At 36.5% G+C, this 25,413-nt stretch overlaps 1 protein-coding gene across 6 annotated transcripts; it reads right to left on the bottom strand.

The window, feature by feature from the left end:
- Nucleotides 1–1,143: 1,143 nt before the first annotated feature.
- LOC139151413 (sodium-independent sulfate anion transporter-like) lies at nucleotides 1,144–24,650 on the bottom strand. 6 transcript variants are annotated; one of them, XM_070724196.1, is made up of 17 exons: nucleotides 24,387–24,622; nucleotides 20,155–20,456; nucleotides 19,551–19,764; nucleotides 18,924–19,089; nucleotides 17,331–17,385; nucleotides 15,555–15,657; nucleotides 14,509–14,678; nucleotides 14,234–14,306; nucleotides 13,580–13,630; nucleotides 13,127–13,187; nucleotides 12,478–12,674; nucleotides 12,007–12,137; nucleotides 11,471–11,671; nucleotides 11,092–11,157; nucleotides 10,101–10,188; nucleotides 8,245–8,378; nucleotides 1,144–3,574 (listed from the first exon to the last, which is right to left on the bottom strand). In XM_070724196.1, exons 2-16 carry the CDS (start codon nucleotides 20,452–20,454, stop codon nucleotides 8,281–8,283), a joined length of 1,974 nt encoding a protein of 657 aa, XP_070580297.1. In that variant the 5' UTR covers nucleotides 20,455–20,456; nucleotides 24,387–24,622; the 3' UTR covers nucleotides 1,144–3,574; nucleotides 8,245–8,280. The 6 variants fall into 6 exon arrangements, with proteins under 6 accessions (XP_070580297.1, XP_070580296.1, XP_070580298.1 ...); XM_070724195.1 differs by lacking the exon at nucleotides 24,387–24,622 and adding an exon at nucleotides 24,001–24,127; XM_070724197.1 differs by lacking the exon at nucleotides 24,387–24,622 and adding an exon at nucleotides 20,594–20,858.
- Between the last annotated feature and the right edge of the window lie 763 nt (nucleotides 24,651–25,413).

The raw sequence follows: 25,413 nt of genomic DNA, 5'->3' as shown, positions 1-25,413 counted from the left end.
AAACGCCCACCAAAGATTATGCAAAAAGTAATACAACTCGGAATATGCGTTTAACGCGATTGGAACTAATTCGGGATAATTATGTCTTTTTAATGTGTAAATGTAAACTCATCTACTTTTCTTTTTAAGTTACTCACTTGTTTTATGAGTAATTTGTAATATTGCAACATTCAGCTATAAGGCACCTAACATTTTTGAGAAATTTGAAAAATATGAAGATCCAATTATCCCAAATTAGTTCCAATCGTGTTGTTTCATATTTTTCTGTGTGTAAGATTGCCGGTGAAATGCTGTTTTATCTTTAGTGTAAGGTAATGTCTGATATTAATCGGCAAGTCAACAGCAAAAAATGTTGGTTTCAAACTCAGTAAGAAACTTGTTCTTGTTTTTGCATACCTCCCTAATTTGCCGATAGCAACATCAGAGGCGCTTTCTGATATTCTATGATAGCGTGAACAAACAGTGTATATGCTGCAACAGTAGTATAATTTCATTATGGAAATCGATCTTTCATAAGATACCGCGCATTCAGTCATAGATCCAGAATTTGCGAAAAAGGAAACTCGATTTGACACAAAGATTCAAACTTGCAATGCGCCTTTGGCTTTAACTGTGAGGAGTTTTACGGCGGTCAGATCACTGGAAGTTGAGTTTAGAAGCAAGTACATTCCCGTATGTCGGTTTGAGGGCGCTGTCATTAAGATGTTCGAACTGCCTCATAGTGGGACTCATTGTCTAAATTTTCTGAAGTATGTGCAGATGCTGTAGGTCGATGCTGGTGGCACTTTTATTGTCTTTGGCACTTCTGTTAAGTCCACGACACACTAACAAATTTAATAAATGATACATTTCAAGAAGACAACATATTCTGAAAACTGTACTCTAATGCATACTCCAGGACCGTCTACAGTACCATTCTCATATGTAGATATGGGAAATGCTCCATTATAGATGGTAAGTAATTCTGTTTTGTAGAAATCAAGGTGCTTTCGGCGATCAAAGTTTTCTCCAGACAGGAATAAGTTTCCCACATCATAAGAATAAAATTCATGTGGACTCTTGCTGTTTTTAGGTACTAGGTAATTAAGAAACAAACTTGGAGTACAAGTTACATGAGAGTCAAGGACATAAGCATACATCACATTAAATTTTCAAGACATCTTTTTATTTCCACATTTGATTTCCTGAAAAATATACCTCATGATTACATTCCTCAGTGTGTCGGGAAAGCACACATCAAAGGGCATTCCAAAGTAAAAAATTTATTTAAAATTGTATTTAAGTAGTACAAGACTCGATTTTGATGTAAATTCAAATAGGACAATGACCTTCATGACCAGTAACCTGGCTTGATAATCCTGGATAGCATAGCTTTGTGGCTGCCGAATGACAGAGAAATCATTAAAACATTCTTTCCATCTGTACTATGTTAAATTTTGTATTTTCATATATGCACAAAACGGCTCTGTAGCAATATCTATGATGAATTGAAAGAATCCATGATTTTACATCTTTTGTTCAAATTAATTTCAAGTAGTGTAAATGACAGCCAAGACGTTCAGCGACTAACTCCTAATCTAACATCAAGGGTAGGATTAACCCTTTGAGCGCTGTAATTTTTTTCCGCCAAAATTTTGTGCAACATTTTACCTATTTTATAAATTTTTCTGTAATTGTTTTTGATAATTTTGGACTAAATGGACATCACATTTCATTGGCTACAGTTTTTTTCTCAAAATGTTGGCAAAAATCTGAGAAAAATTGACTGGGGTCAAAAAAGGGGACAAAAGTAGACTTTGGCGCTCAAAGGGTCAAGGACTCAAATACAAAAATTGTTTAAAAAACTGGTTATTTTACAGTGTCTTGTGTCTCTTGTTATGTGTAATTACACAAGAATCATGATCATCAAAGTGGAAATATTGTTTACTGTCCGGGAAAAACAGCACAAATCTAACCCTGTCATTCCTTTTAACAGTACAAAGTGCCAACGACCATACTGAAAACAATAGGGTCAAACCACATTGCATCTGTACAAAGGGGCGAAAAGGAATATCGCCATCTAACGACTCAAACAGCTATAACTTTGGAATAAGTGTTCTACATTGATTTAGAAGTATTTCAGTGGAAGACTGCTGTAAAATTTAATATTGATAATTTCTTTCTTATGAATTGGCAGCTGTACGAAATATGAATTGATTTCACATTTCAAGCTGAAATTTATTTTTAATTCTTTAAAATGATCTGTGAATATACTTTTTTAAAAGTACGGAATACAATCACTGATTCTAATTTCCACAACTGTGCTCAAAATAGAGTGCCCCTCAATACAATTCTGTTGAGTCAATTTGATTTGTAAGCTTGAAGGTACTTTCCTATCTCAATCTTACGGCACTCAACATTATTCTTTAGAATTTATCCATCCAGTTCTTTAATTTTCTTTCTATGAAAAATATATTTTGCAAGTTCATGTAAGATTTAAGATATTAAAAACCACATTCTTTTGAACACTGTTCTGTAAAGATGACAATTCTATTGTTAATTATGCAGACAGAGAATCATATAATATTGCATCTGAAATATTCAGTTCTGACCACAACGTCTGCTTCTGTTCAATTGATGTCTGATGTGTGAACCATTTTTTCATCGTTGATTTTCTCTGTAAAGAACTTTAATATATCATTTCTTCAGTTTCAAAACAAACATTGACAGACTCTTTCATAAGAGGGAATGTTTTGGTATAATTTGGGATGACAGAAGTGGCTAAAAATCTGAAAAACAATAAAAAAGGACAAGAAAGCTCTGACAAATATTTGATGTCCTGCAAATATATCTTTGCTACATTGCAAATATATCAGGTTCGTCATATATACACTATAGGATGTTTAAATCCTATAGATACCCTTTGCTTACCATATTACAAGATAACTGGACAGGCATTGCTACAATGAAATATACCATCAGTCTTTGCTGTATCTCATGATATTTGGTATTATGCAGATCTCTTTCCTGCTTTACAAGATATCTTGACAATTATTTTCTACTCAGCAAGATATTTTGATGTCCAGCATATATAACCCTGGTAAAATGCACGACAACTTGAATGTATTAAACTTCTAAAATAAAAGATTTTTTATGTAATTGCTACCTTGTATTATATCTGGCATCTTTCAGTTATTTTTTCAACTTTGCGAGATATCCTGACAGTTATTTCTACTCTGTAAGATATCTTGATGTCCTACAGTACAGGCACAACCAAGCTACATAGCTGCATAGCAAGATACCTTCTGAACACAGAGATTATTTCTGTACTATGATTGCTCAGTATCTTGGAGGTTAAACGCACATTTTGCAAGGTGATTCGCCTGAGGCAGCCTACCTGAGTGTCACACAGATTACTGATGTCAGCCTCAGATCATGGGAACTTTATCATCATACAAAAGAATGTCTCAAAATCTTAAAAACCTGTACTAAAACTATCTTAGGTGCTATCATGCGTCTTGAGTACCATATGATTTGTTACCAGAATCACTTCCTAGTAGCATTTGCTGGGGATGATCTGGAGTCCCAAATTCAGCTGTAAATGCAAAACAGAAGATTTGAATTAATGGGAGGAGAAAAAATAGGGCCAAAGTCCCTGAAGCTACTATAGACATGGATACATGACTGTATGAGATTATCTCACTAAGGTCATCCTAGGGACTTGTAAACCAAATAAGCTGTCTGACCGATTGTTTTGAAAAAACAAGTGACTCAACAGTTGACAGAGCTCTGCTGTGTTATGTAGTGAATAACCTTTTGTGACACATGTATTGATGAAGAAGGTGGATATCTTTGATAGCTCATTTCAGGATGGCCTCACCAAAAATGGAAAAAAAAATTCCGTAAAAAATACAGATTTGCATATTTCATCACAATTTTAACAAATCTAAGTTGGGTTATCCCTAAGGACCTGTATACCAAAGCTGTCTGACCAGCGGTTATGAAGAAGAAGATTTTTTACCAAAAAACGCCTTTTTTGGCATTAATTTGCCTATTTTCAACAATATAAAAAATTAAAAAAAAACCGTTTCTCAAAATCCTATTTTTCATCTACACAACAATATCAAATCAGTAAGTACTGCGGTTCTCAAGATATTTGAGTGGACGGACACCTCACAAACGGACATACATACATACATACATACATACAGACTGACGCGGACGGATACCCATCCCAATAGCTTCTATAGACTATAGTCTATAGTAGCTAAAAAAACTAAGATTGTTGAGTTTGTATGATGACCCATGCGGAGTCAGATAGGAGGTAGACTAGTATAGGCAGGGCAATACAGCCTGGCAGTGTTGGTTTGGTTGGGGCAGCGAGGAGGAGGAGGAGGGCTGATGGATTACTGAGGATGCGGCATTCAAGCATGATGGGGTGGGCTGGGTAGGATTGAGGCAAACTGATTCAGACTATGCATTCCAGCAAGTTTGGAAGGGAATTGTGTGAAGTTGGGAAGAAGACGAATGCATGCAGATTGACAGAGGTCTTATAATAAGACAGTAGTTGTCAATGTCATTAACCACTGGTCTGATTTACAAATACCATCACAAACTAACACCAGCACCACTGCAATTCCGAAAACAATTCAGTCAGTTATGAAGTTTGAAAACTACAACTACCTTCTGGATTTCTATTTGTAATGATTGCTAAGTAGTCTATCATGCTGGACTTTATTTCATACAGTTAAAACTTGTCAAAGTAGTCACCCTTATACAGCTGTCACCACCTCCTTATACCAGGTAGTGGTCACGTTGGTGCAGTCTTATATCATTTTACATCTTAAAGGCCTTTAACAGAACAGCAACCTCTCCTATGTGGTCAGTGGCCACATGGAATTGCTCCAATTTGGTACAAAACCAGTTTACAATGGTCAGCATATCTGACTCTGAATGACCGCTGTCAAAATATTCTTAGACTGAAAGCAAGAAAGGAGTTTATTTTGACCAATTTTATGGCTGGGTCACAATTGTTCCAGAAATACATGCATGTAGCATGATTTTCAGAGATTTGCGATATTGAATTTCATTATTGCCGTTATCTGTTCCTAAATTCAGCACAAGGTACACCACATACACTAAAATAATGCCACACCCACCCTCAATAGAAAAGCCATTTCCATATCATGTTTTCTTCCCTTGTATGACCATTGTATACAGGTTTGACTCTACATCTTAGTCAAATTTATCACAATAAACTTTAAAAACAATGAAATAAAGAACTGTCTATTGTGACATATGCTAACCACAAGGCTAACACTCTGCGACACAGAAATCTTATTAGCTGATATGTTATACTCGTACATATAGCTTGTACATACAGCACAAAGTCTATATACACATAATCATGGGATATTGAAAATGATAAATTAACCGTTGATAAACTCTTCCAGATTTCTGAAAATTTGACGTACATTCCTGTCACAATGTAACAGAGTTAGATTATTGGCTTTACATTGCTGTTATATTTATAGATCAGCAGCTGGTGTCTTTGATGTCATGATTAACATGGGACACGTGTCCATCAGCACACTTTGCTATCATGTCAGCATTTGAAATTATATTGTCTCCTTTCTATGCTAAATTTTCAATGGCAACACGTTGTGGGCTTTGTAGCCTTGATTGGAAAGTCAACAAGAGGTTGTGAATTGAATGGGCGTGATGGATGTGTATGTGAACATTTGTGTTGCATTTTTGTTATGACGCCACAATCAGACCCTGAGATATAACAATATGATCTATGATGTCATAACACCTGCTGCCAATTTAAATCTGTCTGCTCAAAGATGAAATGAGAATAGAACAGTACAAAAACGTCGATGTATTTTTTCAGAAAAGCATAGAATTGTTGAAAGCATATACCTACAATATCCCTGAATTGCAAACAGGATGTGAATATGCATATACATACAGTGAAAAAAATTTTATAAAAGGAACAGATTTCAGAAGAAACAGTTAAATCTTTTCCTTTTGGAATGTTAGGTATTTTCTAAAAAGTGATTACTGACAATTTGGGTAATTTCCACATTATCTTTGCCAAAATCTGATATCTTATCAGTAACTACAAGAATTGAAAGTTGCATATTATCACATCATTATTAGGCTGTCTGATTGCACAATCTAGCGATTAGCAATGCAGTGACTCATCTATACATTCACGACCAGTTAAATACAAACTTACTTTACCGCTGTCAAATTTAAATGCTGTAAAGTGACAAAGTCTGCCATTTTTCACAAATTTTGTTTGATGCGAGATACTACTTATATTGTTTGACATGTTGAAAGATACTGAATGAATGGGTGACCATGCAGATATTCGACCCTGTTTTAGATAAATTAAATGAGACCATCACGAAAATGAATTAATGGTCATGACCATTAATTCATTTTTGCAATGGTTTCATTTTTGTCCCTTTAAACCATATCCACAAAAACAACAGGTCCCGACAACAGACAAAATGGAATAATTCTGCAATTTTGACACTCTTCCTTAACAGAGGGGCAAGTGAGGAACAATCAACTTCATAAAGTCCGAATGTTTGGAAAATCTCAGACAATGAATCTTTGTATATATTCTTTTCATATTCCCACGTCCAAATATTACCGTACTATTTGACTACAGATTCAAGGCTTATTAGTTCGTGATGTCACAGTGTTGCTCAAATGACTCAGACTGGAGAGTAATGGTTATATTGGGAAAAAAAGAAAAAAGTGTCGAGTCAGCAAATAAATTCAGTATTTCTCGAAATTTTAATATAATTTAATATCATACATTTATTGATTTTTGTTTACAATAATGGATTTTGTCAACTGGTCATCAAAAGACCTCCCATTCTTTAATAGTAATCACACGGCATCTTCAGACAAATTATGCCTACATCCGTTTCCACAGATACTGAACTTGTAAGTTTTTCAATATTCACACCAGTTGGCATAAGGAAATTTTTTTGCATAGGAACACCATGCACATGCAATCACATGCACTACCCTAGTACAATGTATGATGTACATATTTAATGGCTCACTACAGACATGCTGTCAACCACACAGTAAATGAGGTTACCCACAATTCCCCTTGATTTGTGCACTCAGACATTGTTTGTTAAAGGCTTCTTCAATTTTATCAATTTCTGAACAATTTGAAACTTAGAATTTAATTTAGGGATTATCTATTAAAACTGTGTTCCAAAATTATTGATTATGTTTACAATTCAAGAGGAAACTGAATGAGAGGTCGATGTTTGGAGGAGCTAAAAATTGTACACTTGTCAAGATAAAGTTATCAGCAACTGAGATGGTCTCATCATACCACCTGTCAGACATGCAAATTTCCTTTGTCATGAACATTCAAGAAAATAAATACCCTTTTTTTTCAACACAGATGCAGCTTATTTAAAGGTATACAGTCACCTGTAATCTAAATATGCCCATATATGGTCAAAGGGGCCTTCCTTAGTATTCAAAATGCCCATGTGAGGGCGCTGTTTTTAAAAAGGGGCCACCCGCTTAAAATCTGTGATTGGTTAGATTTTCTCTTTCCATGGTAACTGTGGCAAAATTGGAACTGGTGACAGTATACCTTTAATTAGTTTCCTTGAAAATATTGTGTATGGCTATCAAAAATATTTGTTGACAAAATTGCTATCTCCTCCGTGGAAAAGGGATTGATCTTCTCATTATGCAAAAAGGGAAATGAGAAAATTATGATCATCAAACATATGTTGTCAGAATTTTGAAATATGGACTGAGCTGTTCTATGTACAACAGAAATTTGCTTCAGTTCAGTGAGTGATCTCTGTGTGTATTGATAATGGAGAATTGTGGGTAAGGTCATTTACTGTGAACCATTCAATTCACTACTCCATGACAGATTTACAATATTGGTCCAGTGCAACATCAAAGGAGTGGATATTGAACTAAATCATTCAATATTGAAGTAAGTCTATATAACTGTGCTATACTACCAGATGACACTGCTGAAAGCTGCATATACACCTACATATTTCATTGATGAAGAAAAGCATCGTATGGAGATCCCTGAAATAATCAAATTTTTTCTGAACTTTATGCCCTTTCCCACATGCAGGAACTATTTTTTCAGAAGTGCATCTCAGACTCAAACCAAACTACAGCTGTAGGCATGCATCACCCTAAATACAGTGCATGTACTGACTAACCAATCCAAACTGTTGTTATCAAACTCACTAACACAGATCTTGAGGAGGGAAGCAAAGTGATCTCCTATTGGACAGTATTCCTGGCAAATGATAGTTTATCAACTGCAGCACCAATGGCATCGTCTGCCCAATTCTCTTCACTGACAATCAGACTGGGAGTGTCTGGATCGACAAGATTGATCAATTTTCATGAGAATTGTCATGTAACACCCATGACCTGCCACCAAACTCCCTAATACCTTTTCTGTAAAAGAGACCAGTACTATTTGAACAACTTCCATTATCAACCACCCAACTACAAGTAGAACTGGTGCAATTTTATGGTCTTCTGATGAAATGTGCCTTGGTTATTCATTTTTCAGAAAAAAATTAAAGTTTTCATTCTGCATTGTCTATATTGAGTCCTCTGGGTTAGAAACCTGATGACAATGATGGCTTCTCATGATGGTCATCCAGCTGCCACAAATTTATTCAATTTTTATTTTTACTACAAATATCTTTTGTTTTATATTTACTCTTAACAAACAAACAAACAAACAGCATTGCCTGCGATTATGAATTTAAGACATTTGCCCTCTTTAGGCAATATGCTTCCTATCTCAAAAATGTTTGTCTTGACGGAAAAATTCTTTGTCATTTCTCAAAGAAATGGTTCACAGATTACTAGAGCAGAGCTTGAACCAAAGTTTATGACAAATTTTCAAGGCACATACTTCATCATCAGTTTTTTATAAAATCCAATTTCTAATTCCACAATTGGATTTTTTACAGGGAAAAGGGAATAAAAGGGTTTATATACCCTTAGGACCATGGGCACCTGGTCTTACCTTTGAAATAACCCACATACATATCCCCATCATAACTCATAGGGCCCTTTCCTGGCATTTCACCAATCTTCTTCATATGTGTGTTTACTCTTATCCAGCAGTGAGTAAAAACTTGCTCCTCTTATTACAATAAGATGTTGAAATGTATATTAGATTTTTCCCAGCATTTAACCACACCAAGACTTTTCCTGATAAAGACAGCTTCTCACCCAATTTCTGCTACATTACTTTATATTACTGTGAATACACTACAGTACCATTATGTGTCAATCACCAAGGGACCCACAACTTAAACGTTCTTGAATCATTGGCAAATAAGGGAACTAGCAAAGTGTCTAAATTGATGAGTTGCCAACACTTTCAGATCGTCTAGCAGTAATATCAGCTGATCACAAAGGAATCAATGCTGCGAAAATTGAAAAATCATCTGGAAAGAGGTTAGACGTAGTCAAATACAACACAACCAGATCAGCACAAACGACTTTTGTGAATGATGCATTCAGGACAGTTAGCTGGATGCGTGTGAATGTGTGTTTTTGTTTTCACTATGCATGACCTCCTTCCAGACAATGTTTCAACTTTCGCAGAGTTGATTTCTTTGTAATTGTTTGACGTTGTAGCCTAGACGATAGTTACACTTGACAGTGTTGTCAACTCAATCTTGATAGTATATGTAGAGTCCTGGATTGCCAACGGTTCAATGCAAATGACATTGGCACATCACTTGCACTGCACCCTATACCACCAGACATTAAAGGATGTTAGAGTCACCATTGTGAAATCTCAGCAGAGTTTTTCATTAAAATTATAATTATTCCTGTACTCTGTCAAAAACTGGTAGACAAATGTCTCTTGTTTTGTTGTTTTCTTTTTTACGTTACACAAGTGAAAGTATTTTGTGTAAAGAACAGAACGGATAAATGTCTTGTCTGATTTAGTTCTGTGAGAAAGTGTAATCTGTCTTGACAACTCGAAAAATCAATCTTGTATTAGTGACTTTGTTCCTTTAATGTTCCCTTGCACGATGGTAGCCAAGATTAACATGCAAGGTACTTACCGACTAATGAACTTATTGCGTTGTCAACTGTGCTGTGAGATGTGAAACCTGAGATATCTGCTTGCTTGAAGACTTCACCTATTGAGGGCTGGAAGAAAATAATTTGTACAAAATATATGCAACTTGCAGTAATGATTTTTTTGGTCTATAGGATGAAAACTCACTCTTAAAATGATTTTTTCTGTAAAAATACTGTTATTTGTGATGATTAGCACTTCCTATTTAACCCTTTGAGCGCCAAAGTCTATTTTTGTCCTCTTTATAAAATAAACCCTAGTCAATTTTTCTCAGATTTTCACCAAAATTTTGAGACAAAACTGCAGCCAATGAAAAGTGATGTCCATTTGTTCCAATATTATCAAAAAATTACAAAAAATTAATAAAAATTGGTAAAATTTTGCACTAAATTTTTCGCGTGAGAAAATTACAGCGCTCAAAGGGTTAATGTTGAAAATCCGATTCCTGGCTAGGTTGATGCCAAATTCTGATGATTACAGGACACTAGGCGGCTCTTACTCGTTGACGAAAATGATCATTTCCAATCTCAGAGGACACGACTCCTAGTATATGTGACATTTTCTACTGAGCTGACACTTTCTAAGTAATGTACGTAATTTTGTCTTTCTTGATATGATGGTCTTCAGTTCAATACACTGAGGCCAAGGGTGTTCCTACCACCACACCTAGGTCGTGTCACTCATTTTCAAAACCAGTTTCAAATTTGGTTACCATGTCAAAATTATTTTCAGCAGAGTAGAGGTGAATGGGGCAACTCTCCAGTCTTAAAGAACAATTAGCAGCATTATCCACTGAACAGAATGGTACAGAGTGGTACATACAGTGCTGTTCCTCACAAGTATGGTAGCCTTACAATTTACTTCCAACAGAGAGAGCATTATTTATGTATGGTATAGTAATAGTTTGGACTTCTTGTATTAGCTATGTCTACTACAATAATCAAGAATAAAGGATAAAATTTAACGATACTTACCTCTAGGCCAGCAAAAACAAGTCTGACACCAGCACGCTTGTATTCATAAATCAGTTCTGTCATACCCTGAATTCAAAAAGAAATAACATTATCTTATCGGTTCAAAATCAAAGATTGAAGCAGTCCAAAATGTTTTTGCAGATTATCTAGAAAATGTTGTTGGAAAGTAGAAAAAATTCAGTTGGTAAGTTGGAAAGACAGAATTTTTGCAATAGGTAGATCATGGTTTATTCATTCCTTTATCCCAAGTCTATCTGTTGACGTCAAACTTTGCCTTTGGAAAAATATTGGATCAAAAACAATGATGAAATGTGGTATATTGTCATGTGACTGTTCACCAAAGGAACAAAAGGATACATAAATGTTTGTTAACACTTACCTGTACAGTTGTGTAGTCTACTGTGTACATATGAGAGCAATCTAAGATGACAGCTTTTGGAAGAAGATTTTCTCTTTCTTCGTCATCATCATCTTTATTTTGTTCCAGACCTTTCTCCAAGACAGATGTCGTGATGTGCTCCACAGCCGGATAGTGAACGCCATGAGAAAGCTTGAGAACTAAGATTTCCCTGTTCACTGCCTGTATGAAGAGAATGTCATGAATGTTAAACTCGACATGTTCTTTGACAAGAGAACTGCATGCATAGTCGACTTTGAACTATTATAGTCTTATACTTATACATCGTCATGTCAGAAGTACTGAAAATGGTTTATCTGTTGGCGAAAAGTACAGGAGATTTAATATGCACATCATCATAGAGTTTACATGGTTATATCAAATAACTTCAATTTTATCTTCCAATCTCATTTACATGTAAGATATTCAAAAAGTAAACATGAAGGGAATGTGGTAGCAAAATTTTGGATTTTGACTAGTTTGATATTTTGTCAGTACTTAATTGAACATTTACCTACCTGAACTTTTGGTTTTGCTGTTTTGTAAAGGACAACCAGTATATCAACGGCAATACCGATGCCTATACCTATCTCAATGCCAAGTGTCAGGGAAAATACTAGCGTAACAAACCATGGAAATAGATCTAGTTCTGAAATGAAAAAAGTTATATACATTGAGAAAATATACAACCGGTAAATTTTCTTTCCCTCTATAAACTGGAAAGAAATATCATGACAAGGGTGGCATCACCAAAATCTGAAGCAGAATTGCAGCAGTGTGTCATGGTTGACCCCTGTACAGACTGTGTCAGAATTTTTTGATGAAAAGTTGTTTACTTTTGGACCAAAATCAGTTATATTTACATGCTGGCATATTTACACATGTATGCACACACAAAAGGACTTTATGTTACAGTGAAGAAGTTAAAAATAAACAAATGAAACTAACACAAACAAACAAGAATCGCTATGATTACAAATGTCACTCACTGCAAAGTTTCCAGAGTCTGAGAATGATCCGACACTCTACCATCTGGAGTACAGCACTGATGATTACTGCTGCCAGCGCTGCCATTGGAATGAACCGGAATGTCTCCGTGAGAAAGGCCAGGGCCAGTAAGACCAGACTACCAGTGAATACCCCGCCGAATTGAGTCTTCACCCCGCTCTGTGAATTCACAGCAGTTCTGTGGCAAGTGAGGAAAACATGTACACAAATTAGTCAACCAATTTCGTCTGTCCACATGGCAGTAAGACCATATACAGTCGAGAAAATTTCTTGACTGTCTATGGTTAGACTTGTTTTGAGTGTGATTTTATGAAATAAGCAATGTAATTTTAAAATGAAGCACTTTACCTGTGATGATCATAATATGTACAACTGTATATGCTGTCTTCACAGAGTTGCACAAGCACATGGCATCTGTGCATGTGTAGGGTGAACATATTTGGTTAAGTTTAAGCTGAAATCACCACAACTCTATCATATCATGATAATTCTACTGTGTTTAAATCAAAAAAGAGTCTTGATAATTCTATTACACCAAACGAACAAAAAATTGTTTTATCCACAGACTTGTACCAAGTCTACATGGCTGGGATATGATTAGCATTACCACTTGAATCAAGAGTGACATACCTGGAAAAGCTGCCTGTGATGGGATAGGAAGATACAAATGAACTGAGGATGTTGGCACCACCTGCAAAATGAACAAAACAGATAAAATTCCATTTTACTTGATATTACAATTTGAATATGTCAGTTTTGATTTAAATGAGAGGAGGCCTCATCTCAGCAATTTAAAATTCAACATTAATCCTGCAAGGTAAAGGTGAAATGAATGTACAGTTCATGTTGAAAGCATGATCAATATACCACTGCATGAAAAATTGGTCAAATTCTCAAGATCTTACATAAGGTGAGTAATAATGCCGTTCAAGTGCAAGACTGTCTTACATTATTTCTCAGTTACGATAAATTTTAGTAAAATTTTTGACAATTTCAGAAAGTTGTAGAGACTGAAATCATTTGCCATCAACAGTAAAATTTCCAGTAACCACACAAACACTACTTGTTGACTTTAAAACTTACCTAGGGCTACAAGCTCTTGATTTGGATCAACTTTATATTGATTTTGACGAGCTGAAACATTAAAGGACCATACAAGATTAGTGTATGCAAAATATCAATGAGAAGGCAAAAACAACACAAAGGATGACCTCATATACTCAGTCAATCAGTGATTTCTTAATGAAAAATCTTGGTTAGTTTACCTAGTAAGGTGAGTTGGATGCTCCTATGCTAAGCAACGAAGACTGCTTTGCTACGCTGTTGACTTGATTATTTTAAACTATGGATTTATCGAAAATAAGGGAGCTATCATTACTTACAGCTAGTAGGGGGGGGGGAGGTTCGAAAGAATTGCCTTGGGCGTTCATGAATTTGATTAGCCCCCTGCCTCATGTGTGACTTTTCGACACTTTTCCACTTCTTGGTGCTTGAAATTTTTGCACCCTCACTCGACTGAAATATTGACAGCTCCCAAAGTATAAAAGATAGTACCCACATACACTCATGAACAATTAATTTTCATAAGCTATTTTTGTCCATTTTTAGATGCTAGTAGTCATTTTGTTATGAATTCTGAGAAAGTTTTCACTTTGGGGTTAAGTTCTTGCCTGGTTATCTTTGTACAATGTAAAAGTCAAAAGATGAAACTAAACAAAAAAGTCAAATGAAACTCACCAAATGCTTTTGCAATCGCTATGCTTTCTAGAAAACCTACGAGAGGTACAACAATTATGCCAGCATTCAGGTCCTAGATAAGTGAATAAAGAAAAAAGACTTGAGGTCAGAGGCCACCATAGGTCAAAGGTCAAACATATAAGGTTAACTTGGCTCAAATGTTAAGAAACACACAACCTACTTTTTAGCTTAAAACAACCGGTATAGCATAAAACAAGATATAAATTGGTATATAAAGATTTCAAAGATTAAATCATTCTATTCTTGTGACTCACTTGAAAAATATCTGAAGTTGTGACATTTTTACTGGGGTCACTAAAAGCTGGCGGTCTGAAGTCTGGTAGACCAGCTGGTATTTCTCCCACTAATGTCAATGGCTTTTTATCAGTTTCTCTTAAACTCCAAGCAAGTACTCCAGCAATGATGACCACTACGGCATTTCTTGCTGCAAAGAATGAAAAGTCAAGGGGAAAGTTAGCTTCATATTTAGTGTGTTCATTTTTTCACTCGTTATGTTAGATCAAATTTGTTAATACTAGATTCCAATAGATGGGTGTAGTTTTAATACCCATGTGTAATTAACATAAAATGCACCTAAAAGAAATCAGAACTGTGAAAACTTGCCGATTCTTTAAATAACTCTTTTGTACTCATGAAAAAAAGTAAGGGGTTTACTGTGTATGGTTTAAATTAAATAACCATGATTACCAAAATGGTTGCCTACATATTAAACTCTATGATGAAAAATTAAATCCTTGAGAACAAAACTTGGATTCCTTCTTTTCTTTTTGATTTTCAAAAATAAATCTGAAAAAGCCTGCTTTACATCTCCTGCTTTAGGCAAATGGTGGAAAGATTTTTATGAGGATGATTCTTTTTTATGTTTCCTCCATAAATTCTACCTTGACAGGTTTGTATATGAAAGATTCACAATCTAGAAGCAAAATGAAAGATTCATCAGACATGGTCAATCTTAATATTGGCATTCAAACACAAACGCAGATTGACTGAAAGATCAGTCACTCAAGGGTGCTCTCTTGAAAGTTTAACACTCGGACTGCTCGGAAATTTTCAAAACTTATGTGCAACAAGCAATACTAGGATCTGTTACTATCACCAGTTTTGTAAAATATTAGTACTTTCAAAGTATCATCAGTGACTTGAATAACTCCCTAGAGTGGGTTTGGGTTTATGTCATAAAGTGACCATGTTTGCAAGCAAAGCATGTCTGATGAAGTCTGTGGCACTGTGAACTTTGGCCAGAGAGGGCAGTATACACTCGTAAGATGCAGCTGCACCCCCGAGTCACATTGTCACTCACCTGTTCCCAGCAACCAAAATGTCTTCCATATTATTTTTCGCCAAACTGGAATAGTTTCATCATCTGCATTTTCTTCCCACTTCACAGCAGAACTTTTAAGAAACTGAAATAAATTTATTCATATTGTCAGAACACCTGAGAAACAAAACTTGTCAAACATGTTGACTGCATAAATTAGACACAAATTTCCCACAAAACACTGAAAGCTTTGAGTTTTACATTATGAATTAAAAGACAGCAACATAGACTGTGATATGCTGCTACCAAATTTTACAATACATCTTAGATTTTTTTAATTTTTAGATAAGGTTCAATGTATTATTTGATCATAAAGTTTACAGCCATACAACACAGTTTCTAGGCCCTATTTGTTATTAAATAACAGAACTCACTCTTTTTTCTGATTCAAAAATTCAATCTTCTTCCGGCTTTTGTCAAAATTCAAAGAGCTGTAAAATTTCATGAAAGCTTTGACAATTTTTCCAACATGGAGGAAACCCAATGAGACTCCATGGAACATTGATTTGCATTCTGCATCGATACACAGGACATGCACCAGCTGGTGAAGGATTACAAACCATGACAAAGCTGTTCAATCATAAATTTTTCATCACAAAGTTCCACATATGGGCCAAACTCAAACATCACATTAATTCTTTAATAGCAAAGGATTAGGGACAGTGTCAAAAATTCACTTTAAGCAAAAAGAGATTTCAACAAATTTTGCCTAAAATTTCTTCTCCCCTACTCTTGTTTAAAAAGTCACTCTGCTAATATCAGTCAAAGCTTTGTTACTGAGAGGAATTTTGATGTACTGGTTTGTAACAAATGTTTTTTTTGTCAGGAAGGACGTTTTTGGTTCAAAAAAAAACAATCCGAAGTCAAATTGGGAGGTTAAGTGGGTGACTTTGATAGTACCCCTGAACAAACACAATATTCCATTTGGCAAATTCTGTGAATACAAATATGTCACGAAGGTTTAATTACAGGTTACAGAGAATGTGCGGGTTTACCAGACTGAAGTACTAGAACATGAACATTCATTATCTATGCTGTATCCTCAGTGTTAAGATAAATTGAATTAACCCTTTGAGTGCTGTAATTTTTCCCACCAAAATTTTACTGCCACATTTTGCCAATTTTTTATGAAATTTTTCTGAAATTTTTAGATAATTTGGACCAATTGGACATCACATTTCATTGGCTACAGTTTCTTATCAAAATTTTGACAAAAATCTGAAAAAAAATTGAAAGGTGACAAAAAATTGACTTTGGTGCTCCAAGGGTTAAAATGTAACTTTTATATGCCTCTTTATTGTTTATATAAAAATCGTTTGCTCTGTTGCTGTTGGCTTTTTGTGTTCTGTACAAAAACATAATATCTACACATGAGTTTGTCAATATTTTGCTGTTTTGTGCAGACTTGTTGACAAAACATGTCTTGATTTGATATTATCCCTTCAACAACAAGACTTTGGTACATCCTATTATGTTACATATGGTGGGTGGACGCATGTACATAGAAATAGGGTGACAGGGTTACCTGTAAATTACTGAAGGAGTAAAATTATCAAAAAGTCTAATAATCTGGTGTTATTGGTTCAGTGAAGTCCGTTCTCCATGAAAAAACATACATACATACATACATATACATACACACAGACAGACAGACAGACTGACATACAGACAGACAGACAGGCAATTTTTCAAACCTATGATAATAGCTTCCATTGGCTCATATATATATGGCCATATTGGAGCTAAAAATGTACACACCTTAAGAGCAAAGAGAGCTATAAAACAGCAGGTAGCCATTATAAAGTCCCAATAACTGCAAAAAAGCAAAGGTTTTCATTTAGTGTGCAAGTTCGATGAATTTCTGTGTTGATTGTTGCAATACGAGTCACTAAAATCTGCTGAAACAGTATAATCCAACTGGAAAGATTTGCTCTGCATTTCCGTTTGAGATTTGATTACTGCTGTAATATTTTGATCTCCCTGTGGTCAAAAATGGAAGATTTTCTTTACTTCGAAAACACTGACTGCGTACAATAAATGGAGTCTTTTTTGCAGATGAAGTTTAAATTTGCAAATTCACAAAAAATATAAAATTGAGAAGTGAAAGATCTGTCAAGATGTTAATAAATTGATGAAAAGACAGAAGTTAATGCAATATCCAACTAATGGTCCACATGGAATGTGTCACAACAGGAAGATGTGTGAATGTAACGGATTAAAATGAGGAACAGAATGTTTGTCTCAGCTGGCAGTTACTACCTGTGACTGAACAGAGACTGAGTAAATCTGCCACCTAATTAACGCTGCTGTAAATCCTGATCAACGTGTTTCGTAATATGAGGTTATAATGAAAATATTGCAAAGTATGCAAAATATGTGCAGTGTGTTGCATTGGGCAATGCATGGTGCTATATATTATAATGTCTCAGGGGGCACATATTGCCATATTTTTTTAGTAACCTTATCATTATTCATCTTACATCTATGTGACAATGACAGTGAAATGCGCCAAGAAAAGACCACTTTTTCCCCCAATTTCTACTGCTAGTAAGGAGAGTAATAAAGGACCTGCTTCTGACAGCCTTGACAACTACATGCACTGCATGTTGAACATACCAGACAAATCCTGGCACTTTACCAATTTCGGTCCCTCAGACCACCCAAAAGTGAACACACAGAGGCAGGTATCCACTAGGTCACCGTGTTTACGGCACCTGGAAACGGTCACATTTCCGTATGCCTTTTTCAGGGACTGCAAAATTCTTTCATTCTCTATGGTAGGTGTATAATAAAGTATTTTTTGGGTAAATGTATATTACTTGTTTCATGACAAGCAAAAAGTTTTCACTTGTTTCTTACGTTGCCTTGCCCAAAATATCAGAGGAACAATATTTTTGTAAATCTGTAGGAAAATGCATTTCAAAAATTACTTGTTTTTAAAACTAAAGAGTGAAGTAAGTATGCATGCCGTCAATATAACAGGATTTTTTGAAAATGTTCTTATCACACTTATTTCTTCATGTGACTCAAATTTTACCAACACCGCTGACAAAGCGTCATATCTTGACCTTAAGGGTCACCATAAGTACATAGAGCACATTGCTTCGTGATGTTAGGGCACTAAATTTGTCTGACTGTATGTTATTCAAAACCCTACCATCTTATAAATCATTTCAGGTGCGTTCAACACTTTGGTTACACTGTAGTTGTCACTAGTCTGCAAAAATATGGCAACTTCACAAAAGTTCACAAAAAATAAATGCGGTCAAATTTACTATTCACGGCACAGACAATTGTTTGGTTTTATCCTGTGGATTACCAGATGTGTGACTTGGAAATGACCTCACTTACTTGGTCTCAGGGATGAGTTTTATGATGTTCTTGATGTCGTCTATAAAGGTATCGGCATGGTAACTTAAACCAAGGACATGTTTGATTTGGCCACAGGCTATCGTTATGGCAGCAGCTGTAGTGAAACCAGTGATGACCGGGAAGGAAATGAAATTGACAAGGAACCCTGCAGATGATGAACTGACAATTATGAGAACAGTACTTCATTGAAACATTTTCACAGAAACAAAGAATTATTCCTATTAACTCATAGGTGGACTGACATAATCTGATAATCTACATGGGTATACCGGCAGAAACTGAGCTAGTATCACCTTTAACATCACCATAGCAACTGGACTAGGATGTCACCATAACAATCGGACGTCAACATAAGAGCACAATTGCTGGTAGTGTTCTCTGCAATTAAAGCATTTCTACAGATAGATTATCAACAGAGTCCATCACCAGACATTCCTTGCTTCATACTCTCTGATAGTTATTGTTGCTTAAACTCCAGATGAGAGATTTTTGAAAATATATTATGTACAATGATTCCTTTTCTGTGTGCATATAACCTCATTTAGAAAACGCCACAGTAAGTTTTCCCATACATGCATCCTTGAGTGGAAAATTGGCAAAACTTACCAAGATAGAGTAAACCCATCACCAGCTGTATGCATCCGCTAATGAACGTCAGTGCGACAGCATACAACGGATCATGCAGATTATTTTCATCGACGGGGCCAGCGAAGATACTGACCATCAGGGACATGATGGCCGTGGGACCGAGAGTGATATCTTTGGACGTTCCGAGCAGGCAGTAGACAAAACAACCCATGAAAGCTGAGTACAAGCCATACTGCAAGCCAGAGAAAAAACAGCTGTGATATGATAACTTTTTTTAAATACAGTATAATTTGCTGAAACAAAATTTTGATATTCAATGACACCATTTGAAAAAAGTAAAATTTTATATCATAGCATGCCATCAACACATTGTAACTAAAATGTTAGATTTTCATGCAGTCCTCAACACAGAAGACTCATGAGTTGTGAAGTAATGTTGAACATCACAGCTTGTGACAGGAGCAATGAAAGATCTTGTAAAATCTAGTTCACAATGGGACATGATATGTTGATTTTTTTTTCAGATACTTAAATTTTGTGAGACATGTTGTACATGTTTTGCACAGAATGGTTAGACTCACATATCAAGAAAATTTGTATGATGGAGGTTTCTAATTCTCACCTGTACTGGCAATTGGGCAACAACTGCATAGGCTAGACCCTGTGGGATCACTGTCAAACCAACTGTAAGGCCTGCAATAATATCACTTAGTAAAAAACTTGGCTTGTACTTTGGTGCCCATAGTGTGATCGGCAGTTTCTTTTTCCAGTTTTTCACTGTACACGACTTCCTGCAGAAGTCGCCAACTTCTTCTTTGAAACTCATGGTCTGCGTTGAGTCTGGAGCAGTGAGGCTTCCCAACACAGGATCCGGAAAGATCTGTACCAGAGGATCAGCAGGCCCACTGCCATGCGTGTCCATCCCTTTGGAAGAAGATTAAATTAGGCGAAAAAAGAAATGGATTATTATTATCAAATATGTCAGCAAAATCTAGAGTCCATGCATATTCAGATCAGACTATAACATCTGGTGTTCATGTAGGTAAAGCTATTTGTGTTACCATGCTGCACATCCTGGATCCATGGTTTCAAAATGAATTTCTGTCAAAACAGGCGATACGGTTCAAACTTCCAGTCTTCCGCAGTTCTATAACACAAATATCATGGTATGAACTTTTGCCCAACACATTAATGTTATGCAAAATAAATGATCTTGTCATCTTTTGGTCAAAACTGTTGCTGGTTGAGTTTATAGCCTATCTCTCAGTACGGCACGGGGATAACCTGCTGTGACAGCAAGGATACACCACCAGTACAGTGGTGTATAATGAACATGTAACAACCAGACAACAAAAAGACTCAAATCAGTCAACAGTTGGTTATGATTCATCCTGTTGGACCTGTCAATCGAAAATTACTGGTACTTATCAACTGCCATTGAACAACAGGTTTCTGTGCTTATAAATAAAAAAAGTTGACAATTTATCTTTTCAGTCCCTGCTTCATATCCAGTATTGACAATACAATTGACTCTTAACCTGTTCATCCCCATGCCCTGTAAACAAGTCCACAGTTATCATTGAAAACGGAGGGTTTGGGCCAAACCATAGTGGTGAAAGGGTTAAAAACGGTGCTTCAAAATGGAAGGTAATTTTCCCTAACAAGTTTAATAGTGAATGGCAGCCAAAATATCCTGAGCATTTTACAGAATATTTTTGGAAGTTATGTAAATGAGCTGAAGTTGTCATAGGTACCACTAAAACTTTCGCACGGAAGGTAGACTATAAATAGTTCTCTCTGTATGCAATTCAGCTGCGTGGCTAATATGATTGCAGAAAAGAAATAAAACACAAGATCCTGGTGGAAATACAGAAAAATGTATTTATGTTTAGGTTTTGATAAAATCACCGACCTTCTATTGGTTGATAATGCTGACCACAAACAATAGCAAAAATTAACATACATGATCATGTACATACCATTTTCTGACTAATCCTAATTTAATAATTCAGATTTCCATGGGATATGGGGATAAAGAGTGAATTCAAGATTTTAGTACATCTTTAATTTCCTGATTATGTGGCAAAATAAAATGATCCAAAACCAATCACAAAACACCTTCAGCTTCATTGTACTGACACTTTTTCTACTTTTTGACAAATGTACTTGAAATGTTTACCATCAGCAGAAAAAGAACACAACGACAAATTGTCATGAAAATCTGTTGATTTCATTGTATAATACTGTGGAATACTTTCTTTTTCACTTTGAATTTATTTTCGCAATTTTCCCTGGATCTTTTTTCCGCTAAAATAAAATCCAAATGAAAATTTTAATTTTCAATACTTTGCATGTCGTCAGACTAGACAAAGTGAAAATCAGATCACAGTGAAACATTGAAAATCAGTTTTCAGCTAAAATAATCAAATAGTGCACAGTATAATGTTTACATGTAGTTGCCATCAGATATTAGTATAGTCCTAGTATTTTCATAACGTATTTGGGCATAAATACAGAAAAAATGCAGGAATTGATATTTTAATAGGCTGTTGACAATAAACTGAAAAATGGCATGAACTTGTACCCACAGCAAAAGTGGACTTTTTTCTCATTAGGAAATAGAGGTGGCCTTGGAAGTTTGGAGTCTAAGAACTTCAAGTTGATCGGCAATTGTAGCCAACATGTCATGGTCCCGGAGTTAGACAAAATGCTTACATCTCTTTGTCACTGTTGAGTTGTGAATCAACTGAGATATCTCAAAATTTACCATGACATACCAATATATGTGCACTTGAACTTCAAGTTCAAGGTTGGCAATTACCGGAAAGCAAATTGTCAATATTTGATTCAGAACTATCAACATATTAGCCTTAGCATTCATCACAATCCTTCAAAACTAAAATTCTTCATTCCAGTTTCTTTCACTGACTGCAGTAGTCTGGCAGAGACCCTGCGATTCGCGTTCTTCCCTGTTGGAACACGCGCGCGCCCTTCAGAGACGCGACGCGAATCCCAGGGTCTGGACGTTCTTGCAAGCGACCGGTCGGATTTCTGCCTGATCCAGATACTTTATAGAACTCCACACATCCGTTAATCAAAACAAAAATGACAGGTAGCATAGCCAAATAAAATTAAAAATGAAAAATAAAAACACACTGCGTATATAGGTCTACCAGCTACTAGTATATATTCTCTCCACCCAGTTAGATAGGTTTTTCTTTTGACGTCACTACCCTTATGAATATTCATAAACTTGCAAGAACCGACAGTCGCTGTGTCTGGTAGCGCGTGCTCACATCACAGCTGCACAGCCTTCGAATGCAGGCCCATCGCGGCGCGCACAAAACAAGGCACAGCGACTGTGGAGAGTCTATGACTGCAGTAGCAACTGTGACACTTAGCTTCATGATTTCTATGGTAACAAAGTACCAGTATATCAATGATGATAAATAGCTAATATTTCATTGTTCAGGTGCTGTGCTACTGCACAGTACAATAAACCAATCTTAAAGTGTACTAAAATTCTGCAATCCGAAGTTCTGCAGCTTGAGTTCATGTAATCCCCAGGGAACCCAACTTTGGGCGATACAGGACAAATGTGGGCGATTAGACAGTGTTTGCCATGGAACTGCCAGAGGGGGTGGGGCAATAGCCTCATATTGATCCCCTAGTCACTTTTACGGACAAGTGCAGAATTTATGAATGCCCCACCTATTGGGGTGAGGGAAATGTAGGGGATTTACTTGTTTTAGGTGGGGATTTTCCAGATTGTCTTGCCCCAGGGGGTGGGGCATTTGACAAATTTCATAAGTCTAATTCCAAATCCCTCACTATGCTGTGAGGTGGGGGTGAAGGGATTTCACATTGACTAGCTGCCACATTAAACAACCTACACTATTACCAATCGAGGGGATTGTCTTTCAGAATCCAAGGAAACTAATGATGAATGATACTCTGTTTTAAAGTCAATAGATGCACAGTCCCTTTATGGACTGTGATAGAAGTATCTGAAGACAGGCTCTGTTTTTTCTTCTTCTGAGGGGAAAACTCTGCCTTTCCTTGAAGTAACAGCAATATGTCATTTTGAAGGTAAAAAATACCAGTGAAATTTAACGATGATATCATTGCCTGGCAACAGGATCTGCCGAGGCAATGCTGGCTTATATCATAGACCCTGATGTTTAAATCAGTGCTGGTTTACATTAATGTACTACCCGGTACCTTATTTTACCAATGGCATTTCTGAACTGTTTCAGAAGTGACCCAACTCCCTGCACAACACTGTCATCCGCCCATTGGAATCTTTACCTCCATGGCTGCTGCACATGGGGACTGTGTCGACATAAATGCTGATTTATAGCATTGAGGCATAGACAGTAGAGAGCCCCCCCCCCCTCTGCTGTCTATGATTGAGGTGAGAACTTGCCTCAATGGTTAAACTAAATTAGCATTTTGAAATAGCACTTACATTGCATCAGACCCCATCTTCAATTTCATGGGAGACTCCCCTCTTGGCTGACTAGGCAATGTGGTGGATAGCAGACTCGCAAACAACCAGATCAAAAGAAATTTGAAGCGATTTGATTGCTTGATTTACAAGAACAGAAGCGCAATGTAGCTCTTTTTATAGCGGTTACTAATAAAACAGGACTTTGGTCATGTCAGCTGAATCTGTGGAGTTTGGGTTCTAAATTAGGGAAGTGTTTACTTATTTCATATATCACATTATCAGCAGAAATGATTTGCAGGCCCGACAGCTGACACCGTGTGCAGGCGGGTTATCAGCTGAAACGCCCCTAACGTGCAGACGGCAACAAGAGTGGGAAAATCACGATGGATCTCTTGGAGTCTTACCTGTAGTTTTCACGCCTTAAATCTCTCGTCAAAAATATGGAAGGGTGGTGAATAAATTCAGAATTATCACGGCCGTTTATGCTAGCCACGTGTTGCAATGAACCCTTGTGTCACCTTCTAGTTTCATTCATTGTGTTTGAAATGCCTGACCGGAATACTCGAGTATTCCGATACTATGATAGGAGTATTCGACCTTGTTTGTGCAGCACCACCACCATTCAGTGTCTAACAATAGCTCTGAATGAAGGCCGGGTGGACAGTCATATGACCGGCGATTATAAATGACTCGTGACCGGCGTTGTTGTCCGGTATCTTCATTTCAGCTCAAGCTATAGTGGTACAGTCTACAGTTTTGTTTCGGGAAAATGTTTAAAATGCGGTTATTGAATACGTGCAGAAAGATTTACTTTCATCGGCCGCGAAAGCGGTACGAAGAATTTACGAAAGCTGTACAAGTACACTCCGACGCGATGCGGAGTTTGTTAAAAATCAGGTGACATAGCCAGCGAACACTTCCGGCACTCGCAGTAGCTTGTGGGAAAATCGTCTGCTTCTTCCTGTCGATGACGTCAGAGGTTGTGTCCCTCGTCCTGGAGCATCGTGGAGAGAGCGTCTTCGAACGACGTAACTTTCAGTTTACTGTGAGCACATCTTGCACAACTTGCAATCTGGAGCCGAGAAGCTCGGAGTGTGAGATTAAAGTGAGAAACTTTATTTGCGGGTAGCTTGAAAATTCAACTGAGTAAAAACTAGCTTGTTTGCAAAGCATAGTAAAGCTGTGGGCACAGTCCCTTGTGATCTATTCCGCTCTTGGACTATGTGCCTCATAGACGCGTGTACATATGCTTTTCTCGCTTATGTACACACGTCTATGGGGCGAATAGTCCCAGAGCTGAATAGCTCACAGGTGACTGTGCTGTGGGTTCATAGCTACGGTGTTTTCAGACGGGATTCCTGGTTGTTTTTTTTATTTACGGGCTGGTTTTGACTTTTACGATTTTTAACCATGTGGTGGCGGGGTTAAAAT

Source organism: Ptychodera flava, chromosome 15, assembly GCF_041260155.1.
Source record: "Ptychodera flava strain L36383 chromosome 15, AS_Pfla_20210202, whole genome shotgun sequence".
Lineage (NCBI taxonomy): Eukaryota > Metazoa > Hemichordata > Enteropneusta > Ptychoderidae > Ptychodera > Ptychodera flava.
Note: the sequence above shows the minus strand (reverse complement) of the source record. Positions and strands in the feature narration are given on the sequence as shown.

What these genes read in the sequence shown, in the direction of transcription:
- LOC139151413 (XM_070724195.1), bottom strand. An exon ending in ATCACAGGCAGCTTTTCCAG is followed by an intron (nt 12,675 to 13,126) that starts GTATGTCACTCT and finishes CACTTGCCACAG; the next exon opens with AACTGCTGTGAATTCACAGA. An exon ending in TAGACTACACAACTGTACAG is followed by an intron (nt 11,158 to 11,470) that starts GTAAGTGTTAAC and finishes TTTTGAATTCAG; the next exon opens with GGTATGACAGAACTGATTTA.